Consider the following 21,402-nt stretch of genomic DNA (forward strand, 5'->3'; position numbering starts at 1 on the left):
TCAAAAATAAGAATTGAGGTGAGACAGCAAAAAGTCAGCTGCACCAAATTTACCCGAGAAAATATGTTTGTGTAGAAGTGTGAGTGAAGGGGTAAAGAATCAGGCAAGGACTGAGCAGCTGGAGTGGAGGCAGCTGCTTGGCTTGGTGGAGGCATCCTCTGACAGAAGGAAGACGCCCCCCGACCCCCAGAGAGGCCCCTCTTCTCCCTGTACCACAGTGTTTCCTTCAGGCTGAGGTCTCGGGACCTTGATTTTGAAGAAGTGGTTTCACTGTGGGCAGTGACGTGCACCCTTAAGGCAACCACCTGCACGGCTCGGTTTCACTCGCCAGGGCTGGGGGACTGCAGGGCATCACCAGCCATGGCAGCAGGCTGGCCCTGCGGCCACCCAGATGGAAGCCTGTTTCAGCTAGCAGGTACAGTCTCCTCATGCTGCTCCTTGGACCCTTTCCTCTCCATTTCCCAGTCTCTCACTGCATCACTTCACATCTTTCCTTTCTTTCTCTTCTGACTTCTTTATCCACTGATTTTCTCTTGCATCTTTTCTTTTCTGGCTCACCTTTCTTCTCTCTTCTGGACATGCTCTTCTCCCTCCTGTGACCCTAGTCTGTCCCAGCCCAGCCTGACTTTTGCTCTCTCTACATCTGACACATTTCATGCTCAAGGCATAAAGTATTTAAGAAATTTTCTGTTTTCTTCTTCCTGATGTAAATGTGTTCCTGGTGGTAATGCTAGCTTGACCTGATCACATTAAGTAATACATCTGCAATCTCCCAGGTAAATAATCTGCGAATCAGATACCTTGGTAGGGTGGAGTATAATGATGCATCTGTATCTTACCAGGTTTTGTTGTTGTTGTTCAATGACCTAAATAGGAGAAGGCATGAAATTAATATCTGAAAGTGCTTTTTTTTTTTTTTTTTTTTGTTAGAGGGAAGAGTTTTGGATTTTAAAGCTTGATTTCTGCCACCAAAAATCCTCCCAACATTTAGCTGCTAAGAGAAAAGGAAACAGCATTTGCTTCCATCTCAAATGCCTGAAACTATTCTTTTCTAACTCTAAAATAAATGTCTTGCTCCTATCAAACATGATCTTGCTGATTCAAAATCCAAGACCGAAAAAAAAGAGAGTGGTTTATTTTCCTGATTGATGCAGTTCTGATGCATGCCTGGGAAAGTTATTTAACAACCTGCGGTCCATTTTCAGCTCTATATACAAGGATAATAATACTTACTTCAAAGAGCAGTTGTTAGATATTATTCATTCATGGTTGAAAGTCTATGTTGAGCTATTTGAAATGAAGGTGGAGTAAAAATGAAAATGAGTATTCTATGACCTCATGCTTTGCATGACTGATGATGCTACTACTAAGCAAACCCTGTCAAAAAGGGGTTTCTGTGTTTTCTTCTTGACTGAGCTTTGCTAGTCTTGCAGGCTGCATAACAAAGTAAATAAAAATGATTAGCATCTGGGATGTGATGATGCCCAAAGGCCCCTGCAAGGGATAGACTTCAGCACGGCTAAGAGACATTTCTGCAGAGACAGCAAAAGGTGTGAGAGCCCCAGGGTGTGATTATCCTCCAGGAACTCCGGTGTTCTTTCTGTCGAGGTATCATTTAGTCAGGGCAAAGTATATAGGGAGGTGGTGTTACTTCCTGTAAGGCTAACTGTTACAGGGAAAAACAGCACATCTTTTGGACATACAAACCAGCTGGATTTGAAGGATCAGATGCGCAGCAGACAGCAGAAAGCCTGAGAACTGCTAGCTCCGTACATCTCTTTATAGCAGATCACTCTTTACAAGCAATTTTGATGTAAATATGTTAAGAATTCAATTAATTATATGTAATTTCTAAAAAATGCATGTGTTTCCTTTAAGAATCTATATGTTGTCTAGAGATAAGACCTAGTATTTGTGTACTCAACAGAAAGTATCCATATGCTGAACCAGAATCATCAGAAACTGCAACACTTAACCAGCAAAGAAAAGCTAAGCTGTATAACACCTCGAGGAAAATCTCCACAATATCTGTAGACTTAAGGCACCACATCTGTCTTTAAATTATAGTCTCAGAACTGCAAAAGTTGCAGGAAAGAAAAAGCATCTTGCCTGTGTTATTTTCTGGAAATAAATGCTCCCCAGCAGCAAGGAATATAATCCCATTTACTGTAGAAAATAATATATACAATACAATATATATGTAAATACAGCTATATACATTAAAAGCACTATTCCAGTTCCTCATGTTCTTAACTTTTTCTGGTCATCCCAAGCAATAGCTTGTGTTTAAAGATAATATTACCTAGCATACAATTAGGCTGGCATTAGTGGATGAGGTGGGAGGGTGGATGGGGCCTGGGAAGTGAGGCAGTAGTAGTTTCGTGTTTTACAAATTAGAGAATTTAGTGATGAACAGAGACTTTCGGTGACCTTTCTTGTCAGGGAAATTTTCCATTAGCAGCTGCTTTTGCTCCCTTTTTTTTAGTTGCACATGCTCTTACTGAGAGCTGTTCATGAAACCCACAACTTCAGGGGATAGAGAAATGAATCTGTGAGATGCTGACTGAGATCTCCCTGTGGCTGGCAAATAAGAGGAAATTTTATATGCGCAAGAACTGCAGGCTCAGGCCCTAACAAGCTCTGGATTAGACGGTGGTGTGTCTGATTGCACAAAAAATATAGGACAATTCTGTTGAACACCCCTCCACAGAACGTACAAGTGTCCATTACATTCCTATGGCAGATACCCAGGAAAAGATGGGCCAGCACACTTCTGCTTTCTAAGGAGAACCCCAGAAATGCTTGGGACTCAGCCGTCTGCAGGATTTGTCCATTTCCCAGCAATACACTGATTTCTCTCCAAAGAAACAGCTGACAAACATTCCAGAGCAAGTTCAGGCGCCAAGCCCTGCCACTGGCAGGAAGGTGATATCAATGAGCACCCCAGGGCGAATCAAGTTTGATCCTGTCTCTTACCCAAAACATGCAAAAACCTGGGTGCAAGCTAGCTGTGAATGTTGGATAAGGCCAGTACATGGTCTGCTTACTCAAGGAAACAGTCGTGCGTAGCAGAACATGCTTTCACAGTTATCTATCACCAAGTACTTCATGGACCGGAAGATAAGGTATCACTTCTGAAGATTCCTGAAGCAAAGGGTTGTGTAGGAAAAGGGTTGTTTTCCAGTGGAAGTAAAAGCAAGTTAAAACTATGTGTGGTTTATTTCCATGAGATTTGACCCCATTTGTTTCATTCCCCCAGCTCCCCTTTTCTCCAGAAAATTCCACAGGTTACCCATATTTCAAGCTACTGAGAAGCTGGAAGATGCCCAGAGCACAATCCGAGTCCCAGGGCCACCTCCATGTCTCTGCCTAGTGATGAGTGTGTGTGTGTTGCTGTGGCTGCTCAGCAGAGGCAGGTTAGTCAGTGGAGCAGAGCTGGGGGCATCCTGCCCTTCTGCAGCACCCCCTTAGAGACCCCTTCCTATAATGACCCCAAAATAATATAGCACAGAGCACCTCTCGTTCACAGGTTTCTGAAAACGTAGCTTTCAAATGACTTGAAATATCATGGCATAAACTCACCCACTTTTCAGGTTCTTCTCCGTTAGCTGAGAAGCTGATTTGGGTTATTGGGTTGAGCTTTCTCTACGAGGTTTTCTGAAGAATGTCATAGAGACGTTTGCTGTGAAAGGCAGGGATGAACAGGTCCAGCAAACAGCAGTGGAAATTAAAATGGGAAGTAAAATATTTATGGAGCAAAAATGTGGAAGAACAGAAGTGGATGACCAACAAAAGCAGAAAGCAATTTCAGTTTTTTATAGTAATACTAGAAAAGGACAAGGACTGTTTAATTCCAGTGATTATACACTTCTAAAAGGAAATTAGGGACCAAAAAATTAGTCCAGAGCCAACAAACAGCATCATTTCTCAAACAGGTAGGAAGGCCTTATTTCCCATATGGCTTAACCCTGGTGCTCTTAATAGAAATACATTTAAGAAGATGCTCTAGGACTCTAAATTGAAACATGATGCAAAATGCTTCCTTAAGGAATCTGTAACCTTCAAACACAGATAACGCCCTAAAAATTGCTGGTATGTTTGAAGGATAGACTCTTCTTTTCTCTTCTATATTTCATGAGAAATAAGATGATAAGAAAGCTAGACAGATAACTGGGTAAACATTGTGTGCCTATGTCCCATCCAAAGGAAGGAACGGCTCCTTATATTTTCTAAGATGTTTCCTTGAAAACTGCTGAAAAAACTGAACAGGGTACACAAGCAGAAAAGCTACCTTGTTGCCTGGATAGTTAGCTCTGCAAATGTTGTAAAAGTAAGACATTATTTACTCCTTTCTTTGTAGTCTAGGCTTAATGGTGTAGATAAGATTTCTAATGGGTGAGATACAAGACCTGGTTTGAAAAGTGTTTTATTGTTACAGCATGCTCTTTAAGGAATATGTTGGATTTTACATTTGTACAGCTGCTTGGGAATCGCAATCCTTTTTTAACATTAACCTCATAATTATGCAAGTAAGAACAACTGGTTAGGGTTTTTTGTTCATTTTTACCAAATTTGGTACCAAATACCAAATACCATTTTTATCAAATACCTTGGATTCATTTTCATCTTTTCATATTTTGTAGCAAAACAATTCTCTCCCACTCTCCTTTCTGTCCATCCTTTCACCTTGCACAATTAAGGCCTTTAGTGTTCCCTCCTCACCCCCTTTTCCAGGAAAGGATGGACATTATACTACAGTCAGTCATGGAAACTGTTGTTTTCATTTAAAAGAGAAGTTTTACAATACTAGGATGACTGCTAGTATCATTTCATTATCTGCCATCTTCTGTTTTCATTTCTCTTGAGGCAGAACTTTTTCTCCTTGTTAATAAGATGCCAGGAATCTCATTATTTATTTAAACACCTATAGGTGTTTAAATAAAGTGGCCCTTGCTTGCAAGAAGTTAGTAATTTCACTAATGTCAATAGAAGTGTTAGAGTGTGCCAGGTAATGAGACTGGAGTACTTAAACATGGAGTAGTTTGTTGGGCTTTTTAAAGGAGTTAAAGCAAACTTACTTATGTCATTAGATGAGATGTATCTGTTTACTTTGCTTCAGGGTTGTCTATCCAGCTTTTTAATGGCTCAAATGTGTTATTTCCATGAGCATACATCCTCTAGAGAACAGTCAAGAAAAAGGACAGCCCAATACCACTTTCTGATTCCTGGGGGACCTCTGTGGTGGCTCCACACCAGCAAAACTTTGCCCTCACAACTGTCCCTTTGTTCACAGAATCACAGAAATGTTGAAGTGGGAAGGGACCTCTATAGGTCATCTGGTCCAACCTCCCTGTTCAGTGAGGGCCACCAAGAGCCAGCTGTCCAGGACCTTATACAGGTAGCTTTTGAATATCTGAGGGTGGAATTCATCACCTCTCTGGGCAACCTCTGCGAGTGCTTGGGCACCCACATGGTGAAAAATTTTGTGTCATTGCCTCTGGTCCTGTCACTGGGCACCACTGACAAAAGCCTGGCTCTGTCCAGGTATTTATATACATTGATAATCAATGTATATAATCTTATCAATGTATATAAATACCCTTCAGGTATTTATATACATTGATAAGATCTCTGTGAGCCTTCTCTTCTCCAGGCTGAACAGTCCCTGCTCTCTCAGCCTTTCCTCACAGGAGAGATGCTCCGGTCCCTTAACAATCTTTGTGGCACTTTGCTGGACTTTCTTCAGTGTGTCCGTGCTGAGGAGCTCACAGATGTGCCCTCTCCAGTGCTGAGTAGAGGGGAAGGACCTCTACCTGCTGGCAAAACCCTTCCGAATGTGGCCCAGGATAACACTGTTCACCATACTTAGTGGGGCGTATAGGTCTGAGTAATGAGGGAGTCAAGAAGCAGCTCTCCTGAGAGGATGGAAGATGTGGCCAAGAAGCAGAAGAACCAGCCACAATGTAGGCTCTTCCTCAGAAAGGGAGGTTGTCATGGTAGCTGAGGTTCACTGCCTCTTCAGGCACTTTTCAGCCACTTCGCTGAAAAGGGAGACCTCAGTTGTCCCAGTTATTGTCTAAACTAGAGGTGGCTCTAATGGCCCACACTGTGGGTAGAGTAGCAGAGACTGCAGTGAGCTTCCTGTGAGCAGGACTGTCATTCATTCAGCTAGCCCATATAAAGCAGACAAAACGAATAATAACAAGCAAAATAACAGTTCAGCTGTTTGAGCGGTGGCTTTATCTTGGACTCACCGGGAAGATAGATGGGAAGTTATCTTAGTGAAACGAAAGGCAAATAAGGGTTTGAATACAACCCTGCAGTCCTTCCTCACCCAAGCCCGGGTAAACAAAAACCAGAAGAGGCAGGACAGAGATAAATCAGAACTAAATGTCTTGCTTGCTTCAGCCTTCAGCATTTGCTTCGTGCTAAGAAGATTTCTTTTTTTTTTTCTTCAGATAAAACCCAAGACTTACTGACAGACTTAGAACTCAAAAAGGTGATTTCATAGCAAATTTATACATTAAAGAGCAACATGGCTCTAGGGCCAGTTCATTTTTAGCAAAGAAGCCTGCAGCACCTAAAGCAGTTGGGCTGCTCATAAATGTATGTAATCCCTTACTAACAACAACTCATTCCCATAGGAACAGCAAGGAACCTGTACTTAGGAGAGCAGTTATATGATTAGAAAGTCTGAAAAATTATAGAAATACATAAAGAAGTCAAACTAGATTGCTGTTCACCCTAGCTTAAATGAATGCTGAAATCACAATCTGAATCACAGAGCATAATCTGAATATCAGTCTGCAATAAAGCAAATGGCAAAAGTAGTCAATAAAGTTGGATATGTAATAGTATCACGCGAAAAATATGCCTGCACTTTGTGTAATCATTAGCTAATTTTTACTACATAAGGCACTGAAGCAAACATATCTGTAACTAATCGGTGAAAGAACAGGAGACGCTCTGCTGACTCCCAGCTACCTGTTCTGTTGGAGAAGATTTTGTTTGATTCCCTGACAGAGGATATAAAATGCTGTGATACTTTACTTGAAATCTTCGGCCATTTTAATTGTTCTTTGTTAAAATCTCTACATTATTTATAAGATGGCTGCAATGAGCCATAGGCAGAGCTGCTGACTGTCCTCCTCTAAGGGAAAAAGTAATAGGATTGAAAGGTGTAATTTTATCCAAAAAATGAAGTTTGCTGAAATTTGTACCAAAAATATATTGGGACGTAACAAAACAGAGGACAAGTTCTTGGAAACAGTGGCCAAGTCATTAGATATATTAAAAAAAAAATAAAATGTGGCAGAGTAAATTTCTTGCAGCTGTTTTCATCCGGGACCTGAAAATGGAGGGTTGAGGAAAATAGGAGGAAAATTAAAAATATGAAAAATTAATCTGTGGACAGAGTGTTCTCTGTTGCATGTGGCAAACTGGGTTGGAGTAGGCAGGTCTTGGCAGCTATGTTTCAGAGGCAGATTGAGCAAACTTCTCTCTTTCTCGTATGTTGAAAGGAGATCTTTTAGGTTCAGGCATAGCTTAGATTTGGAAGGATGAGGGAAGCAAAATTGTTAGGCAGAGGTAGTGTAGTTTTGCTATAGGAGCTGACATAAAGTAAATTACCAACCAGCAAAACCCTTTGCTGGCTTTTGCAGGATATGAATTAGAAATGGTTATTCACTGTGTCAAGTTCTGGTTTAGTATCTCTTCAGAAAAAACCACTTGAGACCATTATAATAAATAGGGCACGACCTACTTGAAGATGTTCTGCTGAGTAGGAAGTTTCCACTATATACGCATGAATTGTTCTTGTGCAAAAAATACCTTTTTTTTTAATTAATTTTTCAGAACGATAGAACTGAGTCAGAATCCTGCCTGTGCCATGCAAGGACAGCCATGGGATCGCCCAGGAAGGGTCAGCGTTTTTAAGCTTTCTGCCTTTTAACAGCAGATAACAACGTGTTGGCGGGCGACTCTGCTGCGCGGGGCTGCGCGGGGCTGCGCGGAGCTGCGCGGAGCAGGGTTGAGCGGAGCGGCGCGGGGCGGCAGCGCCCCCTGGCGGCCGCCGCCTGCCCGCCGCCGGGCTCCTCCCCGACAGTGTTCGCAGGTCTCGGTCCCTCCGTGCACCGAGACCCCTCCATCGAGCACAAGACCCCGGGAAGAAGCAGCGTGTAATGCCACAGCCTGAACGGCCTCGGGTGGTGGAAAGGGGAGGAGTTGTCAGCGGATACAAGTGGGAAAATAACCCAGGTGGAGGGTTGGAGGCAATGCAACAAGACTGGCAGATGACAGGGCACTGTATAATATCAGTGTTGCTCCTCGTTATTAGTTCTTTACTCAGCACACAGAGCCTAATTAGGCACTTTCCAAACCCACACTACCTCCCCTAATCCCCTCTTCTCACTGCTTTCCTGCTCGGTGGCTCAAGTCTAGAGATTCTCTTCCACTAAACCCTCCCAAAGAGCTACCACATTCTACAGTGCGTTTTAACTCCCATCTCAAATCTCAATCATGTTTGAACATGACTGGGAATAATTAAATCAGTTCACGTGATGTTTGTTGTAATTAACTGGTAAGACCAGATAAATGACTGGTCCTGACCTAGATGTACCCCATCTGGTGTTACAGCAACTACTCACAATTAGCATGAGCTGCAACAGAGGTGTCTTGTCACCCACCGTGCTTGTTGAACCTTGTTCTAGCACAGTTATTATTCTGCAGCATAGAACAACACCTCTGGCCCCATCATCGCTTGAGAATGAACTCACAGGTTGCATTTTTTTGGGAAGTATTTAAGCTGAAACAGTGAAGGCACCAAGGAAGGAAGGAAGGTGTGCTAAAAGATGGGGAAGGAAGAAAAGTGAAGTTTTATGGCAGAGAAATAAGATATGGGTAAAAAGTAGGATTTCATTTAATACTGGTTCTTTCTACCTATCCTACCTCCCTCTGTTTTATATCATTTTATATTGAGTAAAATTCTCATTTCAGGATCCACTGCTTTGGGAGTGATTTGAGAAAAAGGCAACCACATGCAAAGTTGTGGGGTTTTAAGAGTTAATGCATGGGTATTAGGCTCATCCATGTCACCACTATCACAGATTTGTTTCTGGCAGCACATGACTGTGAGAGAACTATAGCTTCCCTGGAAAAAAGGGTCCTTCTAGCTTCTCTGACCAGAAAGAAAATTTTGGAGAGTTGATCCAGAGAGTCTCACCCAAGGAAAATGGTGAGAAGTCAAATGAAAAGCAAAACATATTTTGCTTTATACAAGTCTCCCGAGCTGTGAAGCAGAGTGGAAGAAACTTCTATGTCTAGGGACGGCCTGACTACTATGTAAAATACTGAGCTGAACACAAGCACAAGATTGCATCCCTCGGTATGAAGAGAAAGGTTTTCTCTTCACCCTTCACAGTGTTCCAGTTCCTCAGCTATTCTCTTTCTGCTAAACTCAGGCTTTCAACATATTTTGGATTAATATTCCCAGTTTTCCAAAGGCTGCTTTTGTCACCCCCATTTGAAAATAAAATTTTATAAGCAGTTCCATTCAGTGAACCAGCTTCAAGAAGCATAGCTTCTTGGTTTGCTATCTCTTCAGTAGATTCAGGCCTTTCTTCTCGCTACCATAACATGTAAGCCCACCTTTTGACTTGCACAGGCATCTCCCCATGTATGTGCCTCCACATCTTGCTGAAACCCTGGCTCAGTTTATGGCAACTAGAGGTTTTTCTGACTTCAATGAGAAGATTTCTCCTACTGAATTTATTTTTATATAGCCTATGAAAAGATAATGAAAATGGAAAGCAGGCATACACAAACATTGTTCAGAGGCAGCAGTTTATTTCCATTCCAGCTTCACTAGAGTTCAGCAATGCACAATATGATTATGCACGCTACATATTTGATACTCCTTGCCCAGTGCTTTTAGCCTCTGCAGTTTTTAGTTTGGGCTTTTGGGAGGATGACTGATGTGCAGACCATAATAGCAGTCCCTATACAGGCCAGCTAGAAGCTGAAAGATTAAGACAGTGAATCAGAGCGTTAACACTTCCCAATATTTTTCTTGATTCTGCTTTTTCTGAAAGGCTCATTCATGCTCTCATTTTCTGTTTTGTCAGTGTGATGTATTTCTCTACGACTTACACAAGTTTAGAGCACTCCATGTCATGTAAATAAGTCCATGTCATGTAAATACTTCTGACTATCACATTAACCATTTTTTTCTCACTGTAAAGCAGCTAGAATCATCTCGGGTTCAAAGTATCCTTCCTTATCCCAAAAACCTTCTTGGATTTCACAGGAATATAGGTGGAGGACAGCAGTGACAAGCTTTACCAGTTAAGAGGACAAGGAGTCCCATTTTCTTTTATACCTGAGGGCATCAAGGTGCTCACTACTCCCTCTTCCAGTATATACTCCCACATACTGTCCTTTACAGATGTAGTTTCAGTTCATCAGATACCTTGTTTGCATGTCTGTTCACAGTCTGGTTGCTACATCTGTCTGCTTCTGCCTAACTTTTAGCTGCAAACCTTTTCCCTTTTGGTGTTTAAATACACCTTTCCCTTTCCTACTGCGGTGTTAGGCATCTGGCTAACAAGGCAATGTGAGCAAGGTGGAGTAATGCCAGGGATAAATTGGCTTGGCTTGTACAATCAAAAGCTAAAACTATTCGCAGATCAGAACACTGAAGGGAATGCTCAACAGGCCAAATGAGTTGTAGCTTTTGAGGTTATATTTTCAGGTGGTTTCATCTGGTGAATCTGGGAAATCAGTGGCTTAGCTGGGTTTCCATCAGCTAAGTAAGCCCTTGGCTGTCAGCTGGTCAAATGGTCTCCGGTTTGAAAAGGGTGAAAGGTGGCCAACAAAAAAACAGAAGTGGAGAAAGCTGAGCAGAGAAGGACTCAGTGAAAGGCTAGGGGCGGGGATGGAAACCTGGCTTGTGTTGATGGGGAGGAATTCAGCTGGCACCCACTGTCTCAAGAATTACCGACATTATCTTTATAGCAAATGGAGGCAGATACATGTCTTCACAAAGGGGTCCTGTTCACCTTTCTTGGACATGACAGACAGATAGACAGGAACTTCCTCAGAGGTCTGTAAAAGCAGACCATTGCCTGTGTATACTGTGGAAAGGTGGCACCAAAAATGAAGTGTATGTTAAGTGCCTGAATGAGAGCTCAGACTTAATCCACATTTGCCAAGAGGGCTCAGAAGAAGTTGTCAAAGTGTTGCCAGATTAGACCTTAGGCAGATCCAGAAGGCACAAACACCACAAAGGAGATGGCAGCAACTCTTAATCATTTCTTCCTTCTACCAGTTTTGCTCCTTCCATCACCTGCAGAAACAATTTCATTACTTTCTTCCTTCAAGTGCTTCCTGATGTATTTAACTTTTTTTCCTTCTTTAAACTCTGCAGCTTGCTTCATGTCCAACCATCTCAGGAGCTGGGAGGGGATGGGAGGAGAAAAATGCAAAAACCAAGACCTGAGGGCAGAAATCTTCCAGGTCACCAGGAGAGAGATGTTATTTTATGATTCAGTGCTGTTGAGATCTGGCTTTAGGGAATTAATGGAAATCAGACACATTTCACCCTGCCAGTTATTCAGTCTTACTTCTGTTTATCTCGTTTATGTGCAATGGTGGGAGCATGGTTACTATATAGCTCCTTTAAGATTAAAAGGTGACTTTTCAAGCTGCAGTCTCAGTAGAAAGGCTCATATGTAGCATGCCAGAGAGATGATGCCTTTGAGGCACAAGCAACTTATGTGTAAGGAGAAATGACATTTACTACTCTTGCCAGGGCTAGGAGCTGCCCTGGCTGTATAAGCAGAAAGCCAGGGAGGTATGCCGGAGGAGAAAGCCATGGGCTTAATCTTCCTCGTGCTCCACTTTCTGCATCTGCTTTCCTCAAAATAGTATGAATCTCTGCTTTGTTTGCTTCCTGGAGGGGAAAGAGCTCAAGGCGGTGAATGGCAGCTCAGGGGAAGAAGCATCTAACCTGCACCTCACTTGTGAGCTGTGGTACACAAATTCACACCAGGAAGGCTCAGGAGGGTGTCCAGTATGTCAAACCAAATACAGTCTGTCCTGGAGAAAAGGGAAAGGGAAGATTTGATCTTGAGTCCTTGGGTGAGCTCAGTGTGGGCTCTGAAGGCAAGTTGGAGACATAATTTTGCCATTGCAAGTTGGAGGCCTTCATTTTGCCATTCATTGCTCTGAGCAAGAGTGCTTGGGGGGTGCTTCTGACTTGGACACCTCCTCAGTGACAATGGGAGGGATGGAGCATGATCATCCTCCAGCTCACACCAGGCAAATGCTGACCTGCAATTGCAAGGATAGGTGCTGCAGGGCCCTTTCAGACACGTGGATGCAGAAGTAATCTGCAAGAGAGAGCCTGTGTTTTATAACATGGTTTCTAAAGGAGCCTCCATAACACATAGAGGCTTTCGTTTTCAGACATTTTCTGCAATATTATGGGACATACATCTAAAGTGGGATGTACCTGTGCTTTTGAAAGGTTCTCCAAATAGTGCTTCCACTCAGCTTCAATACAAAAATGCACTGTTTGCAAATGCATACAATGTATCTGCATATTCCCTTTGCCTTTTTTTTTAAGATGTAATCTTTCTACAGTTTTGTTGTATTTTATTTTTACTAAAATGATTATCCCAGAGCAGAGATCTAGACATGATTACATTTGTTTTCTATTTCTGTTTTACAGTTCTTGTTATAACAGCAGTTACTTTCACTTCTGCAATAAAACAAAATACATCTGAGATTATGTGTGTTTTAATCAGCCAGAAGGATGAAGGTTCAGAAACACCAGAGACATTGGCATCTCCCAAGGTAATGTAACAGAGAACTAGTTGCTTATAAAATACTCCTGTCCATTCTAGAAATGGCTTCCCAGAAGTTAACAACACCCTAAACCTTTAGGCTGTGGGGATGTCACAGTCAAAATAACAAGGGTTATGCGACATATCACTACAGAAGGTTAGACGCAATTACATATCACAATTCGTACTTTGAAAGTGTAAATAGATAAGTACCACTTTTCTCTAAAACTGATTTTTTAATTCCTTGATGCTGTCTCACATCAGCATGTCTGAATATTTCTGAATATTGTTTCAAGGTAGTCTTATGAAATCTTTTTCATTCCTGGACAAATAAATTAGTAATTTGGATAGCAAATGAAAGTACACCAGCCAAAGCTGTGCTGTCCTTGTATCTGATGAGGCAGAATATGGCTGTCATAGAATCCTGGAATCATAGAAGAGTTAGGGTTGGAAAGGACCTGAAGATCATCTAGTTCCAACCTCCCTGCCATGGGCAAGGACACCACACACTAAACCATATCACCCAAGACTCCCTCCAACCTGGCCTTGAACACTGCCAGAGATGGAGCATTCACAACTTCTTTGGACAACCTGTTCCAGTGCCTCACCACCTTCACAGTAAAGAACTTCTTCCTTGTATCTAACCCAAACTTCCCCTGTTCAAGTTTAAACCCATTACCCATTGTCCTATCACTACAGTCCCTGATGAAGAGTGCCCCTTCAGTATCCTTGTAGGCCCCCTTCAGATATTGAAAGGCTGCTACAGATATATGTAGACACAGAGATGTACAAGACATGCTTTTCTAAGAAAAGAGTAATATAGGTTTCCTTTTTAAGTCTGCTGATGAATGCTAGTATGTCAAGTGATAGCAATGTGCAACCTGAAAAAAGATGGCATTTCTATACTTGGCTTTTCAATTTATCTTGTTCATCTTACATTTTTACCTTAGGAGCACTGATGCAAACGTGTAAATAAATATTAGCGATGTTTAAATACAGCCTCCCATTCTACTACAGAATACTATATCTGTGAATTCAAAATTTTTAGCTCTACTAAATAAGATATAAAGCACATGCAGTGAATATTAGGTACAGAATACTGTTAAAAGCCTGTATCAAGAATGCAGTGGCAAAAATTATTCCTCTGTTCTTTAGTTTTGGCTTCTGGTGGTGGAATAAAGGCATACACTGATCTGACCATGCACAGGATGATTTGAAGAGAGTGAAAAGCCTAAGGGGTTTTCCACCATTATGGGATTTCTACCATTGTACCACTTCAGTCATCATCAGCAGTGTGTTCAGAAGCCATTAAGGGAACCTATTTCACTAGAAGCTCTCATTATCTCTAAATACTTCTCAGATCAAGCGAAGGGAAAAAGAAGGAGCAATGAATGAGAAGAACCAAAGCCAAGCAGAGTGTGGAGCAGAGGATGCAATGAACTCTGTTCTTTCATACACTTACACTGGATAAATTTCACCCACCAAAGTGGTGAAGGGAGACATTTAGGACTACTCTTCAGACGGAGCTATTTACTTTCCACCTTTTGCTGCAGCTAAGCTTAGAGACTCAAAAATCCATTGGTGGCGTTCAGAATGACTGTGGAATATTCTCCTTCTGGTTTTGATTCTCCTTTAGCCATACGCAATGGTGAGGAAATGAAAGGTGTGAAGGCGCCCAGGCCAAATGTCCCTTACCTAGTAAAGTCCCAAAGGAGTTGAGGAGCAGTCTAGCCAGGTGATACAGTGGCAAGCAGTGGGATGCTAACAAAAACCCCCAACATTCTGGCCCTGCCTTTGCATTGAAGTCTCCGACAGAAAGGTTGTATTATAGTTCAGTGTCTTCCTATGGTTCTACATGAAAGGAAACAAAAATGAGAGTAAAGAATAACCTGTATCACTATCATGTTTCTGGCAAAAGTAGTTCTGTGATGTCTGTTTAAAGAACAGAATTAACTAATTCAACTGGAATCCTATAGTGTTTCATCATGCAGTAGAATTCAACGTATTTGTGAATAAGTTTGACAGTAGAAATGAAAAAACGAAAAAACAAAACAAAAAAGGTATGATGAAGGTGTTATTTCAGTATGATTTGCATTCATATTTGAGCATTATATGGCATTATTGATTTATGAAAGCTTTTCCAGAAAGGCATCCTTTAAAAATATTAATTTCTAATAAATACACAACAGTCTGTCCTCCTGCATTGCAGATTTCTAACATTTTGGAAGATCTTGGTTGTTATCTGATTTCTCAAGGAACAGAGAACATCTATGAACCAACTGAAAATGTGGAAGTCAATGTATTTGAAGATATTGAATTAAGAGTAATAATGAACATTTCAAACATAATTTCATGCTTTTGGTTCTTTAAAGAGAGCAAAGCTTGTAAACCTTCTTTGGACTCGGAGAATCGGTGAGTCAAAGGATGTACTGGTGCAAAGATCCTTTAAGAGATCATTTCTTCTAGGATGCAAATGGAATATTTTCTGTGGCTGTGCTTGCATTTAATTTCATGTTATGCATAATCTTTTTAAATCTTCTAATCTTCCTTCATGGTTGTCAGCTGGCAGGACATTACTGATTGTCATTTAGACTCGTACATATATGAATCTTAAAGCAAAGAATAGTTTGAAATAAGCTTGTTCTGTGAATTTGTATAGCAGCATGCATAGGGGTCTCAAGGGACTTTCTGACAATTGATCAATTTAAGCTTTGCAGTGCTCATGTGAAGCAAAATTGTGATTTTATAGTCAAAGAAACTGAGGTGTGAAGAATTATGTGACTTGTTAGGGTGACACTGCAGATCAGGAACAACAACAGGAACAACATCCTAATTCTCACAGCCAAATCTGGTCTGGAACATGAGGCTGGATTATTGCCTCCTTCTGCAAAACATGTGGGATGGGACTGTAGGTAAATCATTTCCCTGTGGACCTCCCCAGCTGTCCTAAGCTCAGGAAGTCCGTCTTCCCAAACCTCAGCATTAAGTGTATGGTACCTGTGGTTGTAAATTCCTATGTGCTGCTTTTGTAGGAAGACACATGATAAAAACTCTTCAGGTTGAAGGGCTCTATGTAAATAATGAGGACTAGTATCTCTGAAGGCTTTTTGCAAGAACTGAGGAGCTAACATTTTATTATGTGTGCTGCATATTACCTTCTAGATAACAAATACAGCTTTGCTTTCTGTTTTACAGATATGTTACGTCTTTGGTTTTTTCCCAAATAAAAGAAGCACAAGCGGGAAAATACACCCTCTCCGTCATAAGTAAAACTGGCAATTACACAGTAGTTGTGCCGGTTCTCATCCGAAGTAAGTATATCCGAGATGAAAGGGCTTTCTCCATCAGTAGCTTTAAGAGGAGAGACAAGTTCAGTCAAAGCAATGAAGGTGTCACATGCTGCATTTCAAGCATCTTCCTAGACTTACATAGGTCTTGGAGCTGTCTTCAGAGGCTGAAGTCAAAACTACAGACTGCATGAGAGTCAGCTTTCGCTAGTCAATAAACCATGCAACTGAACAAATAAAGATGGAAATGCATGGAAGCTCTCTTCTCCCCTATGAGAGATTCCCTCTGTGCCAAAATCAAGGGTGGCTTTTGTGTGGTCTCAAAGGTCACAGGCTAGATTTGTTTGCTTGCATCTTAACCTGTCTATTCTCATTGTTGCCAGCTGGGCTGTTACCTGGGCCAGATCAGGAGGTCCCTTTTATATTCTGGTCTCTGGTGCTCCAAAGTCACTGCCATTTCTCCTCCTGTGCCTGCCTCTGGGTCTGTGCACTTCTCTCACAGGTTTTCCTTTCACAATTCCATGGGCAGCAAGAGTAACCACCGAGGGAAGGGGAAAGAAAAAGTCCCTCTTCTCAGTGGCAGTCTTTACTTGTTTATTGGGTCTTCGGGTAAAACCCATCAGTACTGCAGCTGCTCAGCATGAGGGTGCCTGGGAAGCTGAGATTTTAACTGCTATTAAATGCTCTTGACAGAGCACCTGTGAGGTGTGACTTTTTGAAAGGCTCACAGTGGGAGCAGATCTGATTGTATTTTCTCAATAACACAAGAGACATCTCTGATGCAAACGCAACTGCTGCAACAAAGTTCAAGCTTCTGTTTCTAAGCAGGGATGTCCAAGAACATATTACCAAAAAGAAGACCCATGTTGACATGGGGTTGAAGGAGATAAATACTATATTATTTTGTCTGGAAAGGGCCAAATTTAAAGACAAAATTAAAAAATGCAAAAGAAATTTCAAAGAAAGGAGAAGACAATATCCATCCAAACAGCTAAAAGACTGGCAAAGCTTTCTAGAGAAAGGTTTAACAGCAAGCATCATTACTTGCCTTGTTTTAAACTGTGACTAATCAACATTTTTTATTCCCTCTTTATTTGTTTTTAAAGCATTTCTTCTGCTTGACTTTTTTTCTCTCTCAAGTGTCAGAATTGTTACCTCCAGTCTCTCCTTGTTTTATTTGAAGGCCTATTGCATGTCTCAATCAAAATTTTAACAGCTTCATTGAGGTGACGGGGTACTAAACCTTTAATTACACCGTATATTCTCTACTATACCAATTAGGCTTTAGAGGTAAAAAATGATACTACATGTGCAAGCAAGAGTGGTTTGAAACAGTCTTGATAAAGATCTTTTCCATACCAATTGCTTGGATTGCATTCTCTTTGCTCCTGTGAATCCAATCATAATTTCATCTCTCATAAAATCCTGCAGTCTAGATGTGAACCCTTCAACTGAGATATGAATCTCTAGAAGTGAAAAAAACCACCCTTTTAGGTCCAGCTTATAAGAGAGAAGTGAAGAAAGAAATTAAAAAGCCGAAAGTTTCCGTTTCACCTTAGAATCATAGAATCAATTAGGTTAGCATGTCACCTTGCAGACAATGGGAGTATGACTAAAGAAAATGTCACTTTTCTATATGGAAGCTGTAATTACATTGTAAGATGACCTAAAGCCAGAGCCAGTGCTCTGAATCAAATCTTTAGCAGTTTTAATACATTAAATTTATGTGCTTAGTCCAAGTCTGCACCTGACAGGTTGAGGGGTCTGGGAGTTATCTAGGAACGTTTTCCCCACAGGTTACAGATATGGGATAGAGAAGTCTGCTGGTTATCAGAAGTCATTATCACCCGTGGTTTTTCCATGGTGTATCTGATCTGACTGAGTAGTATACAAGGATCCCATTTTGTGCGGAGACTTTCTAGTCTCAACAGATACTCCACCAAAGGCCATGGGATTGCTATGTTATTTCGAAAGGTATCTGTGCTCCTGCCCAGTGAAGCGAATAGCAAACACAACAAATTCACACCTTTCAGTATCAGTGTCAGGAGTATCCTTTGGTGCAGGCCTTTGATACAGGGGAAGCTGTGATTCAGCAATCAAGGCTGAAAAGCTCATGAGACCAACCCACACTATCCTTAGGGCAGAATCATTTTCTATTCCTTCAGTGTTGAAACCTCCTGAAACAAATTGCATCTCTGTAACTTCATGCACTATGAAATGAGCAAAACACTGTTTCAAAATGGTTTCAGCATTCTTAAGCATTTGCATTATTTTTTAACAGAGAGACCAGGCAAACCCTATTTTAGGAAAAGGGAAGGATCAGATGCTATCGAATGCATATCTGAGAGCTATCCCCAGCCCTCTGTGGAGTGGATATTTTGCAAAACGCCTGAAAAGAGGTATGGTGTATGTTTATATGCATGTTGAATCTCTAGACCGAGTTCACCAACTTCTGAAGAAGGGGAAGTCTTTGTACTGCTTAGTGTGCATAGCGAGCTGGGGAGATTACTGAAAAAGAGCTTTGAGGTCAGAATTTTTGGAGACGGGTTCTGCTCAGGTTGGTTTAAAACCTGTCCCTGCATGATTCACTCTTGGGAGTCCTGCAACTCTTCTGGACTCACTCCAACAGCTCCATGTCCTTCTTATGTTGGGGGCCCCAGAGCTGAACATAGTACTGCAGGTGTGGTCTCACAAGGGCAGAATAGAGGGGCAGAATCATCTCCCTCAACATGCTGGTCACACTCCTTTTGATGCAGCCCAAGATACAGTTGGCCTTCTGGGCTGCAAGTGCACACTGATGGCTCATGTCCAATCTTTCATCCACCAGTACCCCCAAGTCCTTCTCCTCAGAGGTACTCTCAATCCCTTAATCCCCCAGCCTTTATTGATACCGGGGGTTGCCCCAACCCAGGTGCAGGACCTTGCACTCAGCCTTGTTGAACCTCATGAGGTTCGCACAGGCCCACTTCTCGAGCCAGACATGTCAACCACATCCCATCCCTCAGGCATGTCAACCACACCCCATCCCTCAAGCATGTCAACCACACCACTCAGCTTGGTGTCATCTGCAAATTTGCTGAGGGTGTGCTCAGGGTAGGTCACTGATGAAGATATTAAACAGTACTGGTCCCAGTATAGACCCCTGGGGACACCATTTGTCACAGATCTCTATCTGAACATTGAGCCCTTGACCACCACCCTCTGGATGTGACAATCCAATTCCTCATCCACCAAACAGTCCACCCATCAAATTCATATCTCTCCAATTTAGAGAGAAGGATGTTGGGGGAGACTGTGTCAAAGACCTTACAGAAGTACAGATAGATGACATCCATAGCTCTTCCCTTATCCACTGATGTAGTCACTCCATCATGGAAGGTCACTATGTTGGTCAGGCAGAACTTGTCCTTGGTGAAGCCATGCTGGCTGTCTCAAATCACCTTCCTGTCCTCCACGTCCTCCTTAGCATAGCTTCTAGAAGGATCTATTCCATGATCTTCCCAGGCACAGAGCTGAGGCTGACAGGTCAGTAGTTCCCAGGGTCCTCTTGTCTACCCTTTTTAAAAATGTGTGCAATGTTTCCCTTTTTCCAGTCATGGGGACTTCACCTGAAGTGCTAGACCTGGGAAGATGTTAGAAGGCATCCTAATTTTCTGAGCTAAATTATTTTTTCCCCATTTTGTTAATATATAAAGTTGATTCTTTATATATTAAAGGAATATATAAAGATAATGACTTTCTTTACAGATCTTTGAGGTCTTTGGGATTTCTTTGGGATTTGGGTCTCATAAGGGCTGCTGGATTTGCAGCAGCTCCCACCACAGGAATTCAGAGATGTGGTGTGAAAGCTCAACCTCTACAATTTCACAATTGTCCAGATTTTAGTCACAGCATTACCTGTCTATGAGCCAGTTTGAGCATATTCAGGTTATTTCAGCTCATATTTCTGCCTAGGCTGTGACATTTTTTTTTCTTATCTTCACCATTCCTAGTTCCTTTTTTATTCAGCTATGTAAGATCCAGTTTTCCCACTATTGTTTGCATAGTCTCATGGCTTGGAAATTTATCAGATTTATTTGCTTGAGGTTAACCAAATGAGTCAATGAATAATTGTGCTTGTAATTGTAGTTGCCCTGATAAAGTGCATGAAGAAACTGGGGAAATAGATGGCATACAGAAGATACAATATGAATTATTTCAAACTTATATATGGTGCTGTGCAGCTAATGACCTGGGCAGAGAATGCACCACCCTCTTTACAATAGGTAACTTCCTTCTAAGTTTACTTATGTGTAAGCTGGATCCTGCTGCTGAAGTTAGTTGCTCTACTCACCTGGGTACACTTTCTTTGCTAAACAACTTGTTTGTATGTTATATGTTTGTATAATCACTGGAACAAATCTAACAGTGAATACGATTGCTCTTGCGCATGTTTAAAACCTAATTTTAATAGCTATTTGTGGTCTCCGTAAAAAATGTCTTGCCCTACATTTGCTAAATATCTATTAACTTTTTCTTCATGTTTTTAGGACTGTGGGGCATGGAAACACTCTTCAAAGTGTTCTAAAATATATACATTTATAAATAATTATAAATTGATCTATAAATTCAGGTTTATTTGTCTGGTTCTTTTAAGTAAACCTGACCTGTGCTAAGCTCTGTGCTGAACTGTGCCCTGTAGGTATCTTGTAAATTACATCAAAACTGTTGATCTGAGTTATTTTCCAGGCAGAGTGACAGTTCTTTCAGTGATTATGTTTTGATTTTGTAGATTTAAATGAAAGACAAGCAGCACCTTTACCTGAATTACTTCTTAAAGTTGGAGAACCATTGCTGATCAGGTGCAGAGCTGTTCACCATAATTATAAATTCGGAATAAAATTATCTTTAGAAAACAAAGAAGTTGAGCAGGTAAGAAGACAGGGCACGTTTTAGAACAGGTAATATTAGGCACTATCAACTGATTAAATGGAAATCTCTGTTGAAAACTAGGATCGCCAGTTTGAAGGATTAGAATATCAGACAGATTACTCGGCAGTTCGGATCCGGTATGTGTTTGCTTCAGCGGCAGGAAGAAGTGATAGTGGACAATATACCTGTTCCTCTACTGCTCATCCGAATCAAACTGCTTTGGTTACAGTTTTAGGTAATTTCAACCCCTGGTGTTAATTTTGTCCCTCGGTTATTTTTCTTTGTTTTCCATGTAGCAGTTGTTTGCTTGCAGGTAGGCAGCATATGTTAACAGTTCTTTTTCTAAGAAAAAGGTGTGTTTG

At 41.4% G+C, this 21,402-nt stretch overlaps 1 protein-coding gene across 1 annotated transcript in view; it reads left to right on the plus strand.

Annotated features, from left to right (window-relative positions):
- The first annotated feature begins 241 nt into the window (after window positions 1-241).
- The window catches only part of FLT3 (fms related receptor tyrosine kinase 3), a 42,605-nt gene continuing 21,444 nt past the window's right edge, over window positions 242-21,402 (plus strand). Inside the window, exons 1-8 of the mRNA XM_030476245.1 lie at window positions 242-415; window positions 12,728-12,852; window positions 15,052-15,254; window positions 16,038-16,153; window positions 18,411-18,528; window positions 20,258-20,394; window positions 20,901-21,040; window positions 21,122-21,275. Of these exons, the coding sequence (XP_030332105.1) occupies window positions 361-415; window positions 12,728-12,852; window positions 15,052-15,254; window positions 16,038-16,153; window positions 18,411-18,528; window positions 20,258-20,394; window positions 20,901-21,040; window positions 21,122-21,275 (1,048 nt within the window). The 5' untranslated portion in view covers window positions 242-360. The remainder of the gene's footprint in view (window positions 416-12,727; window positions 12,853-15,051; window positions 15,255-16,037; window positions 16,154-18,410; window positions 18,529-20,257; window positions 20,395-20,900; window positions 21,041-21,121; window positions 21,276-21,402) is intronic.

Source organism: Strigops habroptila, chromosome 2 (assembly GCF_004027225.2).
Source record: "Strigops habroptila isolate Jane chromosome 2, bStrHab1.2.pri, whole genome shotgun sequence".
In the NCBI taxonomy this organism is placed as follows: Eukaryota; Metazoa; Chordata; class Aves; order Psittaciformes; family Psittacidae; genus Strigops; species Strigops habroptila.